This window comes from Triticum aestivum, chromosome 4A, assembly GCF_018294505.1.
Source record: "Triticum aestivum cultivar Chinese Spring chromosome 4A, IWGSC CS RefSeq v2.1, whole genome shotgun sequence".
Taxonomy (NCBI): domain Eukaryota; kingdom Viridiplantae; phylum Streptophyta; class Magnoliopsida; order Poales; family Poaceae; genus Triticum; species Triticum aestivum.
This window is the reverse complement of record NC_057803.1, coordinates 686,951,592-686,976,762: the sequence shown is the minus strand read 5'-3', so window position 1 is coordinate 686,976,762 and position 25,171 is coordinate 686,951,592. Positions and strand designations below refer to the sequence as shown.

Below are 25,171 nucleotides of genomic sequence, written 5' to 3'. Positions count from 1 at the left end.
TGCACAATCTCATGGTCTAAGGAAATGATACTTGACATTAGAAAAGCTTTAGCATACGAACTACACGATCTTTATGCTAGGCTTAGGATTGGGTCTTGTCCATCACATCATTCCCTAATGATGTGATCCCGTTATCAACGACATCCAATGTCCATGGTCAGGAAATTGTAACCATTTATTGATCAACGAGCTAGTAAACTAGAGGCTTACTAGGGACATGGTGTTGTCTATGTATCCACACATGTATCTGAGTTTCCTATCAATACAATTCTAGCATGGATAATAAACGATTATCATGAACAAGGAAATATAATAATAACCAATTTATTATAGCCTCTAGGGCATATTTCCAACACTTGGAGGGGACATAGTCCTACTTTTTGTTTATCGCACTGCATGTATCATTCTGCTTTAACGCACGTTTTTGAATAAACAATGCATAGCATTAAGACTATTGTTGCATTCTTCTTTATATATATATAGTACATACTCCTATGGCAGGTGGCCTTTTTTTGTTCTCCACGCATGCTTCTTATCCTTTAATTAATTGGTTATTTAATTACCTGCTAAACTGGTGAAGTTCAAAAAGTTAGTTCCGTATTGATAGGAAGGATAAGCCACCTACACGTCTAGATTGAAATCCCAAACAAAAGATGGATGACGCAGCCGCAACAAGCGACGAAGACTAGATGTGGCGTCCACCAATAAGCAGCAAGCCGATGGCGGTTGTCGTGACGCAGACGAGCTTGCTGCGTCGACGAGCTGTTCGACGACGACGAGACGAGATCCTTCGCTGCGTCCTTGGCTGGCCTAACTAGCCGTAGGTGCACCACGGGCCGCCGATGGGGTGCCTAATATGCAGGTTCTCCCATAGGCATTGATCTTGATAAGGTATGTTGGCTAATTCGTATGCATGCGTACATGGATTAATGGATGATGAGACTATATGCATCTGTTCTAGTGTTCTATTGATTACTTTGTATCTTGCGCATGTTTGACCTACACAGCTCTCTGATCCTGTACGGGAGTTGGGCTATCACGGCTGGCCGCGCGTCTTCTTCGACCAAGATGTGGATCAGGTTTTGAACGGTTGCGCCTACAAAACTCAAGGGATTCTGTTGGCAGCTCTAATCATGCGACACTGTGATCTAGAACTGGAAGGATCAATTCATGCATGAAGATAGATGCGTATAAAAAAACAAGATGGTGTAATGACGCATGTACTGTATATAATTTCGTTATTTGGGTCTTGTTATTTTTTCAAGTGGAAACATACCAACATTCGAAAGAAAAAATACCTCCATTTTATTCTTATATTCTAAATGATATACTCTTTTTTAGTTCATACTTATTTTTCGGAAAAAAAATACAGTATGCATATACTCACAAAAAAAGTCGCACTCAACAATTTAATATATGCACTAAAAACCAGTATATACCCTCTCTGCAAAATAATATGTACTCACTAAAAAAGTAGTATAATCCTTCCCAACACAATAATGGTATATACTCCTTGCAAAAATGCGGAATATATTGTATATACTCCTCACAAAAATCCAGCATATATCCTTTCAGCAAAACAAAGTATACTCGCTTAATTAGCCACGCCAAATAAAGCACCCTCCTGGCAAAATATGTGGTATGTACTCCTCACAAAAATGTGGAATATATGGTATATACTCCTCATAAAAATCTAATATATAACCTTTCAGCAAAATAAAGAAGATACTCGCTCAATTACTCACACCAAATAATGCACCCTCCTGGCAAAATATGTGGCATATACCGCATCACAAAAAATTGTATATACTCACTGAAAAATAAGTAATGTATACCCTATTAGCAAAATTAAGTATATATTCCCTTAGAAAAAGTAGACCTAGGTAAGTATATGGTATATACCCCTCATAATGAGAAAAAATATATATACTCAACCAAGTAAACAATTAGTATATACTTAGAGTTATGTTACAATACATCTGCGGTGGTAGCATCCATTGCATGGAAGAAAAACCAAAATTAAAAACGTCAGGTACAGCAGCGATTCAAAATTGGATAAGGTGTGGACGTTCCTAGCTTCTAGGCATTAGGTACGCATGCAAAGTATTTTTTTTTGTAACCACCACGGTTGGATAGTGCTCTTATTGGGTATATCGATCTCCACTAAGACTAGGAGTACATACTTTCGGGAGTATAAAAGAGGAGTCTTATATATATATATATATATATATATATATATATATATATATATATATATATATATATATATATATATATATATATATGTGTTCATTAATGACGCCTTGTAATCGTACACTTTGGTACGGTCAATACACCAGGGGCTTAAGCACCCCACAATATGGTGTGAGAAGTCCGAACACTTTTACAAGTGCGGCACCCCGAACTTATAGCATTATATGCATCAGCTCCGAATCATGACTTTGGTCAAATGTTGGGTTTGCCCGACTCCTATGTTTTGGTACCTTACGTTCCGCTCTATCGGTTAAGGTAGCACTAGGAGAACTACTGCGATTGTGCCCCGGTTCTACTGGGCTAAGCACCTCAGTAGAGAAAGCTAAAACTGACTGTCATGATAAGGCGAGAGACTGGTCGCTGTTCGGCGAGGTTTCGAGTCCCTAAAGACTTATGCCGCTTAGAGCGAGGAGCCGGTCATGTCCGGCTTAAAGGCGTGTATTGCGCCCCGAATTCGGCCTTCCGAATACCAGGGGCTTCGCCGAAATTTAAAATTATAGAATTCTATGACTACGTGAGAGTGATAAAGCATTATTAGTCTGGTTGCCTTGTTCGCTGTGCTGAGCACCTCCCTCGAAGGACCCAAAAATGGAAATAAGAGTGCTCAGGTTTATCCCGAACACGCCAACACTCGCGGCATGGGGGCAGAAGCCAAGGACTAGCCATCTTTCAGATTGGATAAACAGCCAAACGAAAGGTAATATTTTAAATTCAAACAAGCATTGCATAGCGCATATGAAACAAGTTTTCATCATACAGGATCACACGAGCAAGTTTACTCAAATATTACATTTTTTGGACATTCGTCCGCTACAAGACGGGCACTCTTCAGGACACCCTCATAATAAATTTCGGGGGTGCGATGCTCCTTGCCCTGCGGCGGTCCTTCCTTGATCAGCTTCACGACGTCTACCTTGGCCCATTGCACCTTCACATGGGCGAAAGCCCGGCGTGCACCTTCAATGCAGACGGACCGCTTGATGACTTCCAGCCGTGGGCAGGCATCCACAAGCCGCCTCACCAGGCTGAAGTAGCTGTTCGGAAGGGCGTCGCGAGGCCACAGCCGGACTATAAGGCCCTTCATGGCTTGTTCGGCCGCCTTGTGTAGCTCGACCAACTGCTTTAGCTGGTCACTCAGAGGCATCAGGTGTTCGGTCCCAGTATACTGAGACAGAACAGCTTCTCCGTTGAGCTTCCCTCCTCGGCCTGGTAAAACTGTGCGGGCTGCGGGGCAAATCTGCGAATGCTCCTGGAGAGCTCCGGATTCGGGTAAGTAATAGGTAATTTACTTTTCACATGCTTGCTTTGCATGTAGAATGCCTTACACGCCGCTATTTTCTTCATCGCGTCAATCTCCTGGAGGGCCTTTTGGGCTTCGGCCTTGGCACTCTTTGCACTCTCGAGGGCCGCGGCAACCTCAGACTCTCGCGTCTTTGAGTCAAGCTCCAACGCCTCGTGCTTCGTCACGAGAGCCTGGAACTCTTGTTGCACCTCGCTCACCCGAGCCTCTTGCCTTTCCCGCTCGGTGCGCTCCTTGGCCGCTTTATTTTCGGCCTCGGACAGCGCTTGCTTTAAGGTCACCACTTCGGTCGTGGCCCCTGGCAAATTCATGATGATCCTGTCATTTTGCAATCGCATTCTTTTTATACACATCCATAGACTAGGTACTACTTACCTTTGTTCTCCTCGAGCTGGCTCTTAGCAAGGCCGAGCTCGTCCTTGGACCCTTTAAGGTCCTGCTTCAGTGCGGTGACCTCCGCAGTCAGTGCGGCAGATGCCAGCAGCGAAGCCTGCATACGCATATTGATATACTTATATTAGACTCCTATGATATTGTTTGATCCTCTGTTCGGCTTTTCTTTGTGAACACCGAACAGAGCATCAGGGGCTACTGTCTATGCGGTAATATTTTTCCTATATTTTAAACACTTACCTCAAAGCCTGTTAGAAGGCTGGCACAAGCTTCAGTCAATCCGCTCTTGGCGGACTGAACCTTCTGGACCACCACACTCATAATAGTATGGTGCTCCTCGTCGATGGAAGCGCTGCGAAGCGCTCCCAGCAGATTGTCCGGTGCCTCTGGATGGATAGAGGTCACCGGCACAGGCGTCTTACCCCTCTTGAAAGGAGGCCGCCTGCCCGAGTCCGGAACCACTGAAGGTTCCGGTGTGGTGTTCGGCTGATGGCCAAACTCGGAGCCCCCAGGGCCTTGTTCCCTCTGCTCCAGGAGTCCGGAAGGTCGCCTTGAGGCGCCTTCGGGACTGTCTCCCCTCGACCCGGTGCCTCTTGAGACAATACCTCGGCGTCGTCCGCAGGGCAAGGGGAGGTGGCGGTCGGAAGTGAATCGCTATCCATATCCGACGAGCCCAGGGAGCCGTCCGACGATACATCGATACGGGCTCGTGGTGGCCTGCATAATCATATTCGACATTAGGGGAAGCAGTGCGACAAAGGAATGCTATGAGTTACTCTGGTATCCGAATACTTACGACTTCGCCAGGGGCTTGGCCCTGAGCAGCCACTCCTCTTCGCCTTCGGCGGCGATGGTGGAACTGTCCGAAAGGAGAGTCCTTCCCTTCTTGGACCCTTCGTCCTCCCTAGTTGGGGCGGCCTTCCTTTTCTTGTCTCCCCCAACTGAAGGGGGAGCATATTCTTCTTCCTCCTCGTCTTCGGGGGAGGAGTGTGTCGCAGAGTTATCGGACGATGAGTCCGATGACGCCTGGCGTCGGGAACTCTTTCGGGTTCCCTTGGCCTTCTTGGTCTTCTCCGGCACCTTATAAGGGGCCGGAGTCAGCATCTCCGTAAGGAGAGCGTCCGCAGTGTCTTCGGGCAGAGGGGCCGGACAGTTAATCTGTCCCGACGTCTCCACCCAGTCCTATCAAAGGCATGAATATCAGACCCCGCGCATAATTAAGCTAGGGGAAATAGAATATCCTACTAGATGTATAGAACTCACCGAATGCGCTCGGCGCTTCGCGCTTAGCCCGCGGTCCTCGGTGAGGGAGGGAGGGACCTCGGCGCCCTTGAATAGCACCTTCCAGGCATCCTCGTGTGTTGTGTCGAAGAGCCTGTTCAGAGTTTGGTGCTAGGCCGGGTCAAACTCCCAGAAGTTGAAAGCCCGTCGTTGACACGGGAGGATCCGGCGGATGAGCATGACCTGGACTACGTTGACGAGTTTGAACTTCTTGCTCACCATGTTTTGGATACATGTTTGGAGTCCGGTCAGCTCTACCGAACTACCCTAGGACAGGCCCTTCTCTTGCCAGGAGGTGAGCCGCGTGGGGATGCCAGATCGGAACTCGGGGGCCGCTGCCTATTCGGGGTCACGCGGCTCGGTGATATAGAACCACCCCCATTGCCACCCCTTTATGGTCTCCACGAAGGAGCCCTCGAGCCAGGTGACGTTGGGCATCTTGCCCAACATGGCGCCTCCGCACTCTGCCTGGCGGCCGCTCACTACCTTCGGCTTGACATTAAAGGTCTTCAGCCATAAGCCGAAGTGGGGCTGGATGCGGAGGAAGGCCTCGCACATGATGATAAAACACCGAGATATTGAGGATGAAGTTCGGGGCCAGATCGTGGAAATCCAGGCCGTAGTAGAGCATGAGCCCCCGGACGAATGGGTGGAGAGGGAATCCCAGTCCGCGGAGGAAATGGGTAGGGAACACTACCCTCTCATGGGGCCTGGGGATGGGGATGAGCTGCCCCTCATCTGGGAGCCGGTGCGCGATGTCGTCGGACAGGTATCCGGCTCTCCTCAGCTTCTTGATGTGTCCCTCCGTAACGGAGGAGACCATCCACCTGCCTCCCGCTCCAGACATGGTTGGAGAGGGTTGAGGTGGGAAGTGCGGACTTGGGCGCTGGAGCTCGAGTGTGCGAAAATGGATGAGCAAAGGAGGAAGAAGGCGTTGATGAAAAGGTGAATCCTTATCCCTTTATATGGGCAGACGAAACTATGTGTCCCCACTAGCCTGGTAAAACTCGCTTATCCCCCAAGCGCCGTAATCGATGGCGCGGTTGGGTTACCCACACCCGTATTGATGAGAATCCCGTGATAAGGGGACACGATCTCTGCTTTGACAAGACGTGTCAAAAAACTGCCTCGCGTTATGTGCGGGGCTAGTTAAAGGAAACGGTTCGAATAATCACCGGGCCATGGCATAATGTCGTGTTGCCAAAACAAGTCAGCAAATTGGATTTGTGAAAATATTATTCTCTCTATGGTGGTATGTGGAACTTATTTTGCAGGGTCGGACACTATCCTTGTATTCAAATTCTTCCGTGGTGTATTCGGAGGAGGAACCCGCCTTGCAATGCCGAAGACAATACTGCGCGCCAGACTCATCGTCATTGAAAGCCTGGTTCAGGGGCTACTGAGGAGTCCTGGATTAGGGGGTCTCTGGACAACCGGATTATATCCTTTGGCCGGACTGTTGGACTATGAAGATACAAGATTGAAGACTTCGTCTCGTGTCTGGATGGGACTCTACTTGGCGTGGAAGGCAAGCTAGGCAATACGGATATGTGTATCTCCTCTTTTATAACCGACCTTGTGTAACCCTAGCCCTTTCCGGTGTCTATATAAACCGGAGGGTTTTACTCCGTAGGACAACATACCATCATACCATAGGCTAGCTTCTAAGGTTTAGCCTCTGATCTCGTGGTAGATTTACTCTTGTACTACCCATATCATCAATATTAATCAAGCAGGACGTAGGGTTTTACCTCCATCAAGAGGGCCCGAACCTGGGTAAAACATCGTGTTTCCTGCCTCCTGTTACCATCCGCCTTAGACGCATAGTTCGGGACCCCCTACCCGAGATCCGCCGGTTTTGACACCGACAGACACCATAGAAATGACGCGACCTTCGCTAAAGGTAAAGCGAAAATTTCCCACTCTGCTCGTTTTCTGCAAAACTACCTTGCAAACCTCCGCTTGATTGCGGAGGGAACTTCTGAGATAGATCGAAAAGGGAAAGGTCTGATGGTTAAATTGCCATCTGTGCAACAACATGATAATACAAAAGGAAAAAGGATGGGAAAAGCCAGAGCTCGGATGGGCTAAGGTCAATGTTGATGGAAGTTTTTTGGAGGAAAGTAGGAGTGGAGCCTGGGAAGCTGTGATTCGAGACCATGATGGAAGAATTATCTTATCAGTTTGGGATTATATACCGCGGTGCAATGGAGCGGACTGCGCGGAAGCCATGGCTTGCCTAGAAGGACTACGGAAGGCAATGTCGGGGACGGATTTACCCTTAATCATCGAGACGGATTGCAGCTCGGTGACAAAGGCGCTCATCCTCTCGTCTATTGCTAGATCGGAGGTTGGAACAATTGCAAAGAAGTTTCAAGCCATGAAAGAAAACAGAGAAGTTAGAGTTTGCAAAGTAGATAGAAGGGACAATAGGTTAGCTCATAGTCTTGCCCAGTTGGGGCGTAGAGAGTTGCGTGGGGGGTTACGCAAGGCACAGTGCCAACCTGCGTGTTGAGCGAGGCCTTGTACAATTGTACGAACTATGTTTTCTCTACTTAATTAATACAACTCTCTATTAAAAAAAAACGTGTTGCTGCAGCTTCTACACACTGAAAGTGCACTTCTTCTTCTTCTTGTTGTTTTTTTATTAAGATATAAGGGAATTCTTCTTCTGTTTTCTGAGGAGGAATGTGCACTGGGTCTGCATCGATCATGGCCCAGAAAAAGCTTGACTCACATTTAGGGCCTTGAAAGCTACGCTGGGCCAGGCCACACACAGCTGAGTCCATCACAGCCCAGTCGGCTTCACTGAGCGCGACCACTGTCTGACTCTGTACTGAGTCTACTGACCAGGGCAGTCCCCCCGCCCCTCCCCTCCCCTCCCCTCCCTCCGCTAGCCGCCACGTCCCCGGCCGACCCGACCACCCCTCGCCGTCGGCCGGACCGCATCTCCCCCCCTCACCCCCACCTCCAGATCCGCGCGCTCCCCTAGCCTCCCCCCGCCCGCCGCCGCCGGGAACTTTCTGCCGAGCTCGATCCATCCAGTGGCCGGCTACAGCGACCGCCCGCCGCGCGGATCGATCCAGCGACCAACCTGGAGCACGGCTGCTAGCCGTCCCCTCACCAGTCAACCCAAGTCGCACCACGTGCCACCATTTCGACCAGCTCCGCCGCTGCTATTTTTCTCCCTATATTCCTCCCCTCACACCGACGGCGCCCCGGCCGCTCCTCCCCGTCCGCCGCGCCCCCGGTGAGCGAGCATATCCGGCCTGATCGAAAGTCAGTATCTTTATGCCGACTCGTCGGATCTATGTCTAACCTGCTTCCGGCTTTGTCCAGCTCCGCGTCCATCTCCCGCCCGAGAAACCCTAGCCAGAGGAAGGAGGACACCATGAGGGGGAAGAAGCCGCTCAAGGAGCTCACACTCTCCGTGCCGGCGCAGGAGACGCCCGTCGATAAGTTCCTGTAGGTCTCCCCCATTCCTCACCCTAAATTTCATGTTTTTTTTCCCTCTCCCCTTTCCCCCACTGAAGCCGTCAAAAGTTTGAGCTTTATTTCTACGTAATAATGAGAGATTTTTGTGGGGCCTGGGTAGACTTGTTTTCTGTGTCATCTTTGATTTGATCTGTTGGTTTTGTTGCGGGTTGTGATGGAGCTGGGTAGCCAGTAGTAGTCTGAAGCATAGATTTACTTTGATGGCATTCATTAAGTGTAGTGCTTGATTTGGAATTGGTACGGTCGGAGCTGCTGAGCTGACTCTGCATTTTGTATGTCACGAAAGTATTCAAGTCCAGTGATTAATTTGAACTCAATATGGGTTGAGTTGCTGAGCTGCTTGTGGTCTTTCAGGACGGCGAGCGGTACGTTCAAGGACGGTGAACTGCGACTTAATCAAAGAGGTTTGCAGCTTATCTCCGAGGAAAACGGAGATGAACATGTGAGTTCTTGGCTCAATATTTTGTAATGACTAACTCTGTTGTTTGTTAATCTGCCCAGTTGTGTGTTCCTGTTGTATTGTACTCGTATTCATTAACAAGGGTGGTTTATGTGTTGCGTGCGTCACTGATTCAGTGCACTCAGAGGGTCTACTGCATTCAATAAACCAGGGGGAACCAACAAAACATTTGATAAGATTTGTGATTGAATAGTATATGTACTACTATATAAACGTACACGTCGCCACACAAAGTACAATATAACCTGAATACAGTAAGACATACCGAAAAAATAGTCATTACTGAACCTGGAACTCACGTAGTCATCGCTCTTTTCCTCGGAGATAAGCCACGAGCCTCTTTGATCAAGTCTAAAAGACCACCAGAAACCAAAGACAACCATTTAATTCACACATTACTTCTTGTTTCTTCAAGTATCTCAAAAACATTTCTAGACACAAAAAAGTAGTGCAGTAAAATATCAAGTCCTCAGTAGCTTCAACAGGAAAAAGGAAAACAAAACATGCTATATAAATAAAACGGGCAGTTTAAGCCAACGAGTCAAGAAAACCTACATGGTTTACTGACAGGTGTCGCTCCGGCAGAATGAGCTGGAGCTCCTTGAGCGGTTCCTTCCCCCCCATGGTCTCTTCCTATGGTTAGGATTTCTTGAATGGGAGATGAATATGGAACTGGCTGCCAGAGCCTGAAAACAAGTCGAGGAGTAGGTAGGAGACCAGGTGAACTGCTATGAAGATATGGAGTTCGGATCTGCCCAGCGGAGGTGCGCAAGAGGGAGAGGGAGAGAGAGAGTGCTCGCATTTGTTGGTGACTTAGGCAGTCAGCTGTCAGCCTAAGTCGCAGCATGTGTTACTTTCATCGACCAAAGTTACAAATTTATGGACCGCAGGGTCAGAGGAACCCTTCTAGTTCAAACTTTGTAGTCGTTTTATCCAAAATCATAACATATTTGCAGATTTCTCAATAATTGTTTCATGATTATTTTTTAATGCCTAGGATTGAAATTATGTACTCTGCTGCTCGCTGCTGCTTATTAGATGCCACCAACAGAAGTTTTATAGTTAGTGGGAATAGGGTATGTTGTCTAAAGGTTACTGTAGAATCCCAACTAGGATATATTGTTACTCAGTTTGTGCTTGTTATCATTTGGATAAGGATCAAGTTGTTTCTGAATTCTGAGTACATGTTGATTTGTTTATTTTCCTCAGCAATCAACAAAAATGAAGGTGGAAGATGTGCAGTTATCAATGGATGACCTCGAGATGATTCAGGTCATTGGTAAGGGAAGTGGTGGTGTTGTCCAACTAGTGCGGCACAAGTGGGTGGGCACATTTTATGCCTTGAAGGTAACAGAACACTAAATTTATGTATGCCTAAGTTGGATTTTTATTGTTACTGTTAGAGCATTCCGGTAAACTGCTACTCCCTCCGTCCCATAATATAAGAGCGTTTTTGACACTAGTGTAGTGTCAAAAGCGCTCTTATATTATGGGACGGAGGGAGTAGTTTTTTCTGTTATACTGTTTATTTTTTTATTCAAGTTTGTTAACATGAAAAATAATCTATTCATATCTGTTTGACGTGTCACGACAATTGGATTATTCTACCTCTGAAGATTAGTTTTGTTTAGTCAGCTTGTGATGGCATGACAGTATATTCAGTTAGATGCACGCTTACGCACACTATTAAAATGAGTTATAGCAAAAGGACTGATATTTGGCACACGTGTGCCATATAAGCAAAACTGCCACACCTCTACTTCTTTCATTTTAAAGTACCACACGATCCCCCGTCCTTTGACCTCGCCTCCTCTGAAATGACCCCGGAGGCTCGTCCGAGAAACCTGTTTCTCCTGCACATCTCGCGCGCCCACCCCCGAGAAAACTGTCACTTCTTCACGTCTACCACATGATTTCTCCTCAGGACAAAGTTACCATGACATTCATATGCAAGTTATCAGGCCTGTGTTGCGTAACTTACCATACTATTTACATAGAACGTACCAGGTACTATGCTTCAACAACTACACCCCTTCAAAGTCACCACTGTATTTTATACACAAGTTAGAAGGTTTTCGACGTGTAAAATACCGTGGTACTTACACATAAGTTATCAGGGTATATGTACATCAACCTCCCCCTGGTCAAAGTTACCATGGGGGATTGTACATGAGTTACCGGGTCTATAGTTTGTATATTATCATGTTACTTGCACCTAAAAACCTGGGTGTGTTTCGGTAGCATTTCCCATAGGTCAAAAATTACCACGATGTTTTTGCGTAACTTACCACGCCTATAGCACGTGTGCCCCTCATGACACTAAACATTATGTCACTTTCTCGTGGCACGCCATGTGTTGTGTTCATCCAAGAGGCCCACGCGCGAGGCGAGTGTATGTCTTTAACAACTTATTTTCCTTTGGTAAAAAAAAGTTACCATCATGTTTATATTGCAAGTTATCGGTTATGTGGTGCTTATATTATCATGTTATTTACATGAAAATTATTAGGGATGTTTTGAACAACTTTTTCCTAGGAGAAAAAGTTATCATGGTGATTCTAGGTAACTTTATCAAGCTCGTAGTGCTTAAAATATCATGCTATTTACACAAAATTTATCAGGGGTATGTTTCAGGAAATTCTCCCCCACGGGTCAGAAACTTATCATGGTGTTTAGTTATCGCAGTGCATATATTTTCATGCTATTTACACATAAACATACCAGAGGAGGGAGGTATACTACCGTGCTATTTACACAGAAGATATCGGAGTATCTTTTCAAAAAAAAATCCCTACGATCAAAGTTACCATGGTGTTTCTACCTCAGTTATCAGATGTGCGCTGCGTATATTACCATCTATTTACACATAAATTATCGGGTATCTTTTCACATTTATCTTCCCCAATGGTTAAAGTTACCACGATGTTTGTATCTAAATTATCAGGTCTATAGCGTGAATGTTATCGTGCTATTTACAGAAATTACCGGGGGGCCGGTTCAACAAATTTATTCCCAATGATCAAAGTTACCACGATGCTTGAAACAAAAAAATCAGTGCTAACATATTAAAGGCAAAAACATGTCAAAAACAGTATTTTCCCTTAGCTTGTTCAACAATCAGTGTCATAGGTGAGGTGATTAGTTTCCTTTGTTGATTACCTGCAGACCAGAGATCAAATCCTAGACCAAGCATTATTTTTGCCCGAAAGTTGGGAAGTCATGTGGGGCCATAATTGACGATTACGAAAATTAGGAAGTCACGAGCGGGTGTGCCCGCGGGAAAGGAAAGAGATCGGGAGACGTGCAGGAAAGGAAAGAAATCGGGAGGGAGGTCGGGGAGGACGTGCGGGAAAGGAAGAAGATCGGGAGGCGTGTGGCAGTTTCGCAATCTGGCACACGGTTGCCATATACATATTTCGATAGCAAAAACATCTAGTACTGGCCTGCAAAATCTGTATGGAACACTGATTTGAGAACTGACGCTAATGCATGAGAATACATCAGGTAACAATATATGGGCGATTAAATGTTTTCAAGCGTTGTTCCTGATCTTTGTACTGCCGTGGCATTTCTCCATATGATCTATCAGTTAATTGACTATTGCAATTTCTTCATAGGGCATTCAAATGAACATTCAGGAGTCAGTTCGCAAACAAATAGTACAGGAGCTCAAAATAAATCAAGCAACACAGAGCCCACATATAGTCCTTTGCCATCAATCTTTTTACCACAATGGTGTAATATATCTTGTTCTGGAATATATGGATCGTGGATCTCTTGCAGACATAATTAAACAAGTTAAAACCATTCTGGAGCCATACCTCGCAGTACTTTGCAAGCAGGTATGTATATGCTTGGCCTATTGTTTCTGCTTTGACTTTTGTATTCAGAATATTCTTAAAATTCTGTCACATATGTTGGAAGTTGGAGCTACAATCTGGCACATCTAACATCAGTAGTGTCTGAATAAATCAGGTTTTGGAGGGATTGTTATATCTTCATCATGAAAGGCATGTGATTCACAGAGACATAAAGCCTTCTAACTTGTTAGTCAACCATAAAGGTGAAGTAAAGATTACTGATTTTGGGGTGAGTGCAGTGCTAGCAAGTTCGATTGGTCAGCGTGATACATTTGTTGGAACCTACAACTATATGGCGGTATGTAAAAAGACCAGTTTTGTCTTCTGACTGCGGCTTATGCTCATAACGGTTATCTGGGGTGCATAAATTTTCCTTCATAGTTTCTTCCTTTCTTCCTTGTGCAGCCTGAGCGGATTAGTGGCAGCTCCTATGACTACAAGAGTGATGTATGGAGTTTGGGCTTGGTAATACTTGAATGCGCCATTGGTCGCTTCCCTTATACTCCTCCAGAGGGAGAAGGTTGGTTAAGCTTCTATGAACTATTGGAAGCAATTGTTGACCAGCCACCACCTTCTGCACCTGCAGATCAGTTCTCTCCAGAATTCTGCTCATTTATCTCTTCCTGGTATGCTAACATTATTCTCAGGAATTACACATGAAATTAGTTCAGTCACTATATTTCTATTTTGTCCTCTTGCTTAGTATGCTTGAATGAACTTCTTGCCCTTTTTTCTAAAGTTCTGATTTCCTTCGCGTGTCCTTCTTGTTGTTTTAATAGTTATCTGCTGTCTCGTCTCACAGCTCATGGACTTTGTCCACTCAATTATTATCCCCCCCTTTGATAAAATGTGTTGTCTATTCAAGTATTACTTTCCCCTTTGAATGAACTTCTTGCCCTATTTTCTAAAGTTCTGATTTCCTACGCGTGTCCTTCCCATAACTATTTTAAATTGTTGGTTAGGCTAACTTGTTTTAATAGTTATCTGCTTTCTCGTCTCACAGCTCGTGGACTTTGTCCACTCAATTATTATTCCCCCCTTTAAAAAAAATGTGTTTGATCTATTTAAGTATTACTTTCCCCTTTGAACAAGCGTGGTCTTAATAGAACTGTTTTAGTGTGATAATTTGGGCTTCATTAATTCTGGAGAATAACTGTTTAAACTGCGGGGTGTTTCTCAGATAAGAATTAGTGAAATCCTCAGATGCCCAAATTTTATAATGGTGCTTTTTCAATAGCAAACGGATGAATCAATGTTTCTTAATGAATATTACATTTCAGTACAGCCCAAGAAATCCCAGCCCTCCCAAACAAATCAACTTGCGCCCCCGGACAACAACTACTCAGGGCAACTTGCCAATGAACTGTTTATCAAACCCTGTTTAAGTAGCTTGTTGGCCCTTGAAACTTCAGTTTAGCTAATCTGGAGTTTGAGTTATCAATCATGTAACAACCCTGATTGTCAGTAATGTCAAAATGTACACATTGATTTAAGTTAGCTATGTCAATATCTGATCTAATTGTTGCCTTGACTAACAAAACCTTGACAGTGGGGTTGATAAACCAGTTAACAATCCGGCATCTTATCTTACCAATGGATTAAGGCATGCCAAAAAAATATGGAAAATAACCCTCCTACTATACAGGGTGTATGAAGTTGACCAAATGATGTTATACTATGAATCCTTTTTATGTTGTGTGATTCAAAAGGAAGAGGAAGGAACACCAGAGAACAATAGGCATGGAAGGCATCACAAAAACTCAAACCAAAGCCTCCTCTAGTGTTAGACGAGGAACAAGGGCTTTAGCCTTCCATCATGTTCCCATGCCCACTGCTCTTAGGTCATCTTTGCTTCCTCTTCATGTTTCAAATGGACATCTCACACCATCTGAACATATCCACATATATGTCCTGTTTTTCTGCTAAAGATTTAGTGAACAAAAAGGAAGAGGAAGGAGCGCTTAAGAACGATAGGAATGAGAGGCATTGGGAAATACCAAACGGGATTTCCACCTCAACACAAGAGGTGAAGAACCGATAACTTAGGCTTTCCTCTATGCTCTCATCCCCATTGCTCTTAGGCCCTCCCTTTCTTCCTCTTCCTAGCTCGCTTTTGAGATTTCACATCGAATATGTGCAGACATATAGTTGGTTTCTAAACTAAAGCAACCAAGCAAGCCAAAAAAGGAAGAGGAAGGAGTGCTTTAGAACAATAGGAATGGGAGGCATTGGGAAACACCAAACTAGATTTTCACCTCTAACACTAGAGATGAAAACCGAGCAATTTAGGCTTTCCTCCATGTTCCCATTCCCACTACTCTAAGGCCCTCTATTCTTCCTCTTCCGGGCTCGCATTCGAGGTCTCATGTTATCTAAACATGTGGACACATGTCTATGGTTTCTCCATCAGAGCTATCACGTAAGCCAAAAGGAACAGGAAGAAGTGCACAAGAACGGTAGAAATGGGAGGCATCAGGAAAGGATCCATGCCAAATATTTGCACCTCCGATACTACAGGTGCAAACAAACAAGCATTGCTTTCCTCCATGTTCCCATTCCCATTGCTCTTGAGCTCTCTCTTCCTCTTCCCGGCTTACTTTCAGTGCGTACAAATCTAGAGACAAGGCTCTCGAAGGACAAGCTTGAAGTGTTGGACAAAGTGTTTCAGCTTTGAGGTATAAATAATTGGTGGTGCACCATATGCAGAACCTTAGAGGAGAAAGCAATGAAGACACCCAGTGCATGGAGGCACCATTCTACAGTCAATGATAATGGGGTCACATAATCACCAGCCCTGTCCTATTGTCCTCTACTCTTAATTAAGGGCATGTGCGTAAAGATCTCTTTTGCTCACCTTTATTACCCATATCCGAAACTGGTACATAATATCTGTACCAGCCTTCTTTTAGAACAATATCTGTATCATCCTGTGCATTTATAGTGTCAAAATACGCAGCAATAAGAAGTTATAAGCTAAAAATAATATGAAATTAGACATATTAAACCCTCGAAAAATTACAAAACAGTGGGCAAAGAACCACCAACGTGACAATTAATTGGAACACAAGGTACTTTGGACATGAGCTGCGTTATTGCAGATGACAGAATGTGATTACAACATGATTAGAGGGATCTCATATCTGCATAACCAAAATGTCTATAGACCATTTTATCAAGAAAAAAAAGTTTAGTCCTATTATTTTTTAAGTAATTTAGTATCCAAATTCTGCAGGCTGTACACAACTACATGTCATGGGAAAATATAGGAAAAACATATCTCCAAAGGAACTGTCACCCTTGATCCCTAGGATAAAACACATGAAGGTATAGTGATCACATATTCAGTCTAAACTCATTATACACATAGTATTTTAAGAACAAGGTTTGGACACAAAGGAAGAACAAGGTCCCGAAGAGAGTATGGTACTTCTTCCACCCATCGAAGTACTTCCCAGTTCAATCTTGTAGCTCTGCCACCATCTCTCCAAGGATTAAATCGCCCAGGTTGAGATGCAAACAGCCTGCAAGGTTCCAGAGTGGGGAAATAAGCCTTATCCCGCACATCTAAACAATATATAAAAAACAACACCAATTTATGATGAAGTTTACAAAACTGCAAATTCCATTGGAGTTCACAATTTTCGTAGCTGCAGATAAATCCATTAGTTTGCTATATCCCATGTTTGAACTACTGAGGAAATAATAAAAATAATCTGAATGAACATAGTGATATTGTCTCATGTTTTGTGTGCCAATTACGATCTTTCGTACTCCGTTTCTGCTCGTAGTCTTAGCTAGAGTGGTCAGAGTGGTGTGTCATTGATCTGATTAACTGATAGAGTAATGCACTTACATGCATTTACCATGCGACTCTGTCTAAACTCCTCAGTCCTCACGTCATGCTTGACCTGCATCAACTGGCTGATATGTACCATTCAAATACTATTACTTCAGAACTTCCTTTGATTTAGTGTGATAATTTGGGCTTCATTAATTCTGGAGAATAACTGTTTAAACTGTGCAGTGTTCTTCAGATAAGAATTAGTGAAAGCCTCATATGTCCAGATTTTATAATGGTGTGTTTTGCAACAGCAAACGGACGAATCAATATTTTTTTTTAAACCATAATATTACATTTCAGTACAGCCCAAGAAATTCCAGCCCTCCCAAACAGATCGACTTGCGCTTCCAGACAACAGCTACTCAGGGCCACTTGCCACTGAAACTACCTGATTATCAAATCCTGTTTAAGTAGCTTGTGTGCCCTTGAAACTTAAAGCAGTTTAGCTAATCTGGCGTTTGAGTTATTAATCATGTAACAACCCTAATTGTCAGTTTAATGTCAAAATGTACTTACTGATTTAAGTTTGCTATGTCAATATCTGATCTAATTGTTGCCTTGATTGACAAAACCTTGACTTTGAGGTTGTAGTATAAACCAGCTAACAATCCGGCATCTTATCTAACCGATGGATTAAGTCATGCCAGAAAAAGATGGAAAATAACCCTCCTACTATGCAGGGTGTATGAACTTGACCAAATCATGTTATACTATGAATCCTTTTTATGTTGTGTATCCAAAAGGAAGAGGAAGGGGCACCAAAGAACAATAGGCATGGAAGGCATCAGAAAAACTCAAACCAAAGCCTCCTCTAGTGTTAGACGGGGAACAAGGGCTTTAGCCTTCCATCATGTTCCCATGCCCACTGCTCTTAAGTCACCTTTTCTTCCTCTTCATGTCTCGCAATAGACATCTCATACTATCTCAATATATCCACATATACGTTCAGTTTTTCTGCTAAAAGATTCAGCAAACAAAAAGGAAGAGGAAGGAGCGCTTAAGAACGATAGGAATGAGAGGCATCGGGAAAATACCAAACGGGATTTCCACCTCAACACAAGAGGTGAAGAACCGATAACTTAGGCTTTCCTCTATGCTCTCATCCCCATTGCTCTTAGGCCCTCCCTTTCTTCCTCTTCCTAGCTCGCTTTTGAGATTTCACATCGAATATGTGCAAACATATAGTTGGTTTCTAAACTAAAGCAACCAAGCAAGCCAAAAAAGGAAGAGGAAGGAGTGCTTTAGAACAATAGGAATGGGAGGCATTGGGAAACACCAAACTAGATTTTTCACCTCCAACACTAGAGGTGAAAACCGAGCAATTTAGGCTTTCCTCCATGTTCCCATTCCCACTACTCTAAGGCCCTCTATTCTTCCTCTTCCGGGCTCGCATTCGAGGTCTCATGTTATCTAAACATGTGGACACATGTCTATGGTTTCTCCATCAGAGCTATCATGTAAGCCAAAAGGAACAGGAAGAAGTGCACAAGAACGGTAGGAACGGGAGGCATCAGGAAAGGATCCATGCCAAATATTTGCACCTCCGATACTACAGGTGCAAACAAACAAGCATTGCTTTCCTCCATGTTCCCATTCCCATTGCTCTTGAGCTCTCTCTTCCTCTTCTGGGCTTACTTTCAGTGCGTACAAATCTAGCGAGACAAGGCTCTCGAAGGACAAGCTTGAATTGTTGGACAAAGTGTTTCAGCTTTGAGGTATAAATAATTGGTGGTGCACCATATGCAGAACCTTAGAGGAGAAAGCAATGAAGACACCCGGTGCATGGAGGCACCATTCTACAGTCAATGATAATGGGGTCATATAATCACCGGTCCTGTCCTATTGTCCTCTACTCTTAATTAAGGGCATGTGCGTAAAGATCTCTTTTGCTCACCTTTATTACCCATATCCGAAACTGGTACATAATATCTGTACCAGCCTTCTTTTAGAACATCTGTATCAGCCTGTGCATTTATAGTGTCAATATATGTAGCAATAAGAAGTTATAAGCTAAAAATAATATGAAATTAGACAAATTAAACCCTTGAAAAATTACATAACAGTGGGCAAAGAACCACCAATGTGACAATTAATTGGAACACAAGGTACTTTGGACATGAGCTGCATTATTTGCAGATGACAGAATGTGATTACAACATGATTAGAGGGATCTCATATCTGCAAAACCAAAATGTCTGTAGACTATTTTATAAAGAAAAAAAGTTTAGTCCTATTATTTTTTAAGTAATTTAGTATCCAAATTCTGCAGGCTGCACACAACTACATGGCATGAGAAAATATAGGAAAAACATATCTCCAAAGAAACCATCACCCTTGATCCCTAGGAGGAAAACACATGAAGGTATAGTGATCACATATTCAGTCTAAACTCATTTATACACAGAGTATTTTAAGAATAAGGATCGGACACAAAGGAAGAACAAGGTCTTGAAGAGAGCATGGTACTTCTTCCACCCATCAAAGTACTTCCCAGTTCAACCTTGTAGCTCGGCCACCATCCCTCCAAGGATTAAATCGCCCAGGTTGAGATGCAAACAGACTGCAAGGTTCCAGAGTGGGGAAATAAGCCTTATCCTGCACATTAAACAATATATAAAAAACAACACCAATTTATGATGAATTGTACAAAACTGCAAATTCCATCGGAGTTCACAATTTTCGAAGCTGCAGATATATCCTGTTGCGGTAATGGTTGTTTCTTGCTAGTCTGTGTATTTTATCCATTAGTTTGCTATATCCCATGTGTGAACTATTTAGGAAATGATAAAAATAATCTGAATGAACATATTGATATTGCTTCATGTTTTGTGTGCCAATTACCATCTTTTGCACTCCGATTTGTTTCATGTTTTGTGTGCCAATTACCATCTTTTGCACTCCGATTTCTGCTCGTAGTCTTAGCTAGAGTGGTCAGAGTGGTGTGTCATTGATGTGATTAACTGATAAGAGTAATACGCTTGCATGCATTTACCATGCGACTCTGTCTAAACTCCTCAGTCCTCACATAATGCTTGACCTGCATCAATTGGCTGATATCTACCATTCAAATACTATTACTTCAGAACTTCCTTTGATTTAGTGTGATAATTTGGGCTTCATTAATTCTGGAGAATAACTGTTTAAACTGTGCAATGTTCTTCAGATAAGAATTAGTGAAATCCTCAGATGTCCAGATTTTATAATGGTGTTTTTTGCAACAGCAAACGGACGAATCAATGTTTTTTTCATGATATTACATTTCAGTGCATCCCAAGAAATTCCAGCCCTCACAAATGGATCGACTTTCGGCAACTTGCCACTGAAACTACCTGTTTACCAAACCCTGTTTAAGTAGCTTGTGGGCCCTTGAAACTTCAAGCAGTTTAGCTAATCTGGTGTTTGAGTTATTAATCATGTAACAACCCTAATTTTCAGTTTAATGTCAAAATCTACTTCCTGATTTAAGTTAGCTATGTCAATATCTGATCTAATTGTTGCCTTGATTGACAAACCCTTGACTTTGAGGCTGTAGTATAAACCAGCTAACAATCCGGCATCTTATCTAACCGATGGATTAAGGCATGCCAAAAAAAACATGGAAAATAACCCTCCTACTATGCAGGGTGTATGAACTTGACCAAATCAGTTATACTATGAATCCTTTTTAGGTTGTGTATCCCATGAAGAGGAAGGGGCACCAAAGAACAATAGGCATGGAAGGCATCACAAAAACTCAAACCAAAGCCTCCTCTAGTGTTAGACGAGGAACAAGGGCTTTAGCCTTCCATCATGTTCCCATGCCCACTGCTCTTAGGTCATCTTTTCTTCTTCTTCATGTCTCGCAATGGACATCTCATACCATCTTAATATATCCACATATACGTTCAGTTTTTCTGCTAAAAGATTCAGCACACAAAAAGGAAGAGGAAGGAGCGCTTAAGAACGATAGGAATGAGAGGCGTCGGGAAAATACCAAACGGGATTTCCACCTCAGCACAAGAGGTGAAGAACCGATAACTTAGGCTTTCCTCTATGTTCTCATCCCCATTGCTCTTAGGCCCTCTCTTTCTTCCTCTTCCTAGCTCGCTTTTGAGATTTCACATCGAATATATGCAAACGAATAGTTGGTTTCTAAGCTAAAGCAATCAAGCAAGCCAAAAAGGAAGAGGAAGGAGTGCTTTAGAACAATAGGAATGGGAGGCATTGGGAAACACCAAACTAAATTCTCACCTCCAACACTGGAGGTGAAAACGGAGCAAGTTAGGCTTTCCTCCATGTTCCCATTCCCACTACTCTAAGGCCCTCTATTCTTCCTCTTCTGGGCTTGCCATTGAGGTCTCATGTTATCTAAACATGTGGACACATGTCTATGGTTTCTCCATCAGAGCTATTGCGTAAGCCAAAAGGAAGAGGAAGAAGTGCACAAGAACGGTAGGAATGGGAGGCATCAGGAAAGGATCCATGCCCAATATTTGCACCTCCAACACTGCAGGTGCAAACAAACAAGCAGGGCTTTCCTCCATGTTCCCATTCCCAGTGCTCTTGAGCTCACTCTTCCTCTTCCCGGCTTACTTTCAGTGCCTACAAATATAGCGATACAAAATCTCTCGAAGTACAAGCTTGAATTGCTGGACAAAGTGCTTGAGCTTTGAGGTATAAATAATGGGTGGTGCACCGTATGCAGAGAAAGTAATTAAGACACCCGGTGCATGGCGGCAACATTCTACAGTCAATGATAATGGGACCACATAATCACCTGCCCTGTCCTTTTGTCCTCTACTCTTAATTTAAGGCATGTGCGTAAAGATTTCCTCCGCTTACCTTTATTACGCATATCCGAAACTGGTACGTAATATCTGTACCGATCTGTATCAGCCTGTGTATTTGTAGTGTCAAAATATGTAGCAATAAGAAGTTGTGAGCTAAAAGTAATATGAGATTGAACAAATTAAACCCTCCAAGTAAACTTGGAAAAAATACAATACAGTGGGGGCAAAGAACCACCAAAGTGACAATTAATTGGAAAAAAAAAGGTACTTCGGACATCGGCTGCAGTATTGCAGATGACAGAATGTGATTAAAACATGATAAGAGAGATCTCATATCTCCAAGGATTAAATCACCCAGGCAGAGATGCAAACAGCCAGCAAGGTTCCATAGTGGGGAAATAAACCTTATCCTGCACATCTAAACAATATATAGAAGACAACACCATTTTATGATCAAGTGTACAAATTCAATCAGAGTTCGCAATTTTCGAAGCTGCAGATATATCTTGTTGCAGTCATGCTTGTTTCTTGCTAGCCTGCGTATTTATCCATTAGTTTTCTATCCCATGTGTGAACTCTTTAGGAATTGATGATAAAAATAATCTGAATGCACATATCGTTACATGTTTTGTGTGCCAATTACCATCTTTTGCACTCCGATTTCTGCTCGTACTCAGAGTGGTGTGTCATTGATGTGATTAACTAATACCGTAATACACTTACATGTATTTACCATGCGACTCTGTCTAAACTCCCCAGTCCTCACATCATGCTTGACCTGCAGCAATTGGCTCATATCTACCACTCAAATACTATTCTTTTTTCAAGCAACCAGCAAGAGCTCTGCTTCTCATGTAGAAGAGGGTTGACCAGTTTATAAGGAAACCCGGCTGAAAACCGACCATTCAAATACTATTACTTTCGAACTTCCTTTGATTTACAGTCAACTCTGTTTATTGGCTATATGTTTTATTGCTCTATATTTTAGTTAGTGAGTAAATTCATAATGAGATGTGCGCATCCTGAAGGCAACCGATGATTTCTGCTAGCTTAGCTTTTGAAATTTGTGCCATCTGTGTAGTATATATACTGTAGTGTTATTTCATATTGCTATCTTGCTTTGCAGCATACAAAAGGACCCCGCCGAGCGGATGTCTGCTTCAGAACTCTTGGTGAGCATTCCCTTCCACTTGACAACTTCTTGTAGCATGTTCAACTAACCGTGGCACCATTGATTCTGCCGACTAGTGTGTGTGTGTGTGTGTGCTGAATCGTCGTTATTAAACTAACATGTTCAACTAACATGTTCGATGTTATTGTCGCAGAACCACGCCTTCATCAAGAAGTTTGAGGACAAGGACCTAGACCTCCGGATCCTTGTCGAGAGCCTGGAGCAGCCCATGAACGTGCCCGAGTGAGGCCACCGGTCGGAGAGGTGAGGCTTTGCAGCGTGTTTCTTCCGGGGCTGCCCTCCCGAACGGCAATCGTGTATTGCTGTGAACCTGATGAATGAGTGACCCCCCACCCCTGTATGTTGATGTTTATGTTGGAAAGATTCCCAGAGGATTCTCATGGACTATTAATGTATGGTTAATGGATGAAGGCCCTTTTGTTGCGTGTCTTGCTATGAATGAATGGATCTGGTGTGGCTAGTTGCTTGTGGTGTGGTGCATGAGAATGGAAGGAACCGTGATGTTGCTGCCGTTCGTGCGTTGCGGCGCGGCGCGGTCCGGTTTATGTGGTGGTTTGTGCTGCCCTGGGAACGACCCTGTGGTTTTTGCTAGTGGTATTATACCCTGACTGCTGCCATGGTTACCAGGCAGAGTAAACAGGATTTAAGCTGGCTGAGAAGTTTAGGATCAGGCGGCTGGATTTTCATTTTTGGTTTGCACCGAAGCAACGACGGGTCCACACCACACCACACCACAAAGGAACCACTTGGGGGGCACCAGTCGCTGTATGGCTGTATGTTTTACTGTTGGGATAGCAAGTGCGATTAGCCATATCGTGATGTCAAGAAGTAGAATCCTTGCTTAAGTCTGCTTCTATTACGACAGTCCTTGGCTGGATCTTCTTCTTCTTGTTATTATTACTACTACTCCCTCCGTTCACTTTTATAAGTCGTTTTAGACAAGTGAAATTGAGCTGTTTTGCACGGTGTCTGAGACATCTACCAAGCCTTATAAAAATGAACAGAGGGAGTATGTTTTACTGTTGCTTCATATCATCATGAAGTCGAAGGAAGGGCCCGAATATCTACCGAACGTCAGATTTTTCTTTTTAGACATGACGAATCAAATCGAACGTTTCTTCAAGAGAAACTATGTATGCAAGCTACAAATAAATTTGCCATCATTCATGCTAATATAATAAAATGACATGGAAAACGTGTTTATCGTTTTCGTTCTTGCAGTGGGGAAGCAGCACCGACTGCGTAACGAGTGGAGGGTACCCGTCCGGCTGGTGTGGAGGAGGGCGTGAGGAGGTGTGGTGCGGTCGCTGGCTGGCTGGCAGGATCGTGGAGGCCGGACGGCGGCAGGCGGGATCCGGGACAGCCGCGCGGGAAACATCCTTACCGCCAAACATACTGGCGGTAGTCTATAAAACCCTACTGTCAAAGTGCTTTACAGTAGGCACGAGCACGCACTGTGTTCAACACTTAAATTTTTTTTACGGTAGGGCATGCAACCCTACCGCCAGGGACCTTGGCGGTAGGCTGCTAGACCCTATCGCCATGAACCTTGGCGGTAGTAAAAGGACCAGATCTCAAAATTATATCAGACTAGGGTCAGATCTCGAATAGATACCCGAAATTTAGCGCTCCTCGGCGGCGACAAACTCGCATTTCCTGGCCGCCCGCCGGCCGGCCGGATACCTCGTCTCCATCCCATCCGCCGGCGCTCCGCTCCACTCCCGGCCACTTGGTTGGGCCTTTTCCTACCGTTTGTGTCGTGTTGGTTGGTTTCCCCACGCCGCACGCGCCGGAAGGAAGCAACCCAACCCCGAAAGTCGCTTTTCCCACTCGCCAGGCCAGGCTAGGCTAGGGTTTTTCTTCCTTTCTTTCTTTTCGGAGGCCTTTCCGGCCAGCCATGTCCCTGTCCATGTCGTCGTCGCCCCCTCTTGCGCTTCTGCTTCCGCTTGTTCCCCCACCCTGCCTCACTCGCTGACTCACCCGCCGCGCTCTCTCTCTCTTTCTTCGGGAGCTTCCACTCCGGGCCCAATGGACGAGGAGGAGGGCCCGCACCCGCTGCCGCTGCCGGAGCCGGGGCCGGAGGTGGGGGCGGAGGAGCCGGCGGCCGGCCGGCGCTGCGGCCGCCACCCGGACCAGCCCCTCACGGGCGTCTGCTCCGCCTGCCTCGTCGAGCGCCTCTCCTCCGTCCGCAGCCCCGCCCACCCCGAGATCCTCGAGGTCGCCACCACCTCCTCCTCCTCCTCCTCCCTCAACCCCGACGCCCGCCCCGCCCCCCTCCCCCTCCCCGTCCCCGCTCCCGGCGACCAAGAAGACCAGGGCAAGCTGCG

The 25,171-nt window shown here is 44.5% G+C and overlaps 2 protein-coding genes and 1 long non-coding RNA gene across 3 annotated transcripts in view; all 3 read left to right on the top strand.

The window, feature by feature from the left end:
* Positions 1 to 596: 596 nt before the first annotated feature.
* On the top strand, positions 597 to 1,345 carry LOC123083141 (uncharacterized). The gene is made up of 2 exons (XR_006439214.1): positions 597 to 891; positions 1,008 to 1,345. It is a non-coding gene; the product is annotated as an uncharacterized lncRNA (long non-coding RNA).
* Positions 1,346 to 8,083: 6,738 nt separating this feature from the next.
* LOC123088151 (mitogen-activated protein kinase kinase 1) lies at positions 8,084 to 23,304 on the top strand. Its single transcript, XM_044510323.1, has 9 exons — positions 8,084 to 8,477; positions 8,567 to 8,692; positions 9,077 to 9,164; positions 10,392 to 10,529; positions 12,800 to 13,024; positions 13,158 to 13,340; positions 13,448 to 13,668; positions 22,779 to 22,824; positions 22,978 to 23,304. Exons 2-9 carry the CDS (start codon positions 8,619 to 8,621, stop codon positions 23,068 to 23,070), a joined length of 1,068 nt encoding a protein of 355 aa, XP_044366258.1. The 5' UTR covers positions 8,084 to 8,477; positions 8,567 to 8,618; the 3' UTR covers positions 23,071 to 23,304.
* A 974-nt stretch (positions 23,305 to 24,278) lies between these two features.
* The window catches only part of LOC123088150 (translation initiation factor IF-2), a gene marked incomplete in the record, with an annotated part of 2,438 nt that continues 1,545 nt past the window's right edge, over positions 24,279 to 25,171 (top strand). The window contains 1 exon segment of the mRNA XM_044510322.1: positions 24,279 to 25,171. Coding sequence (XP_044366257.1) covers positions 24,873 to 25,171 — 299 coding nt within the window.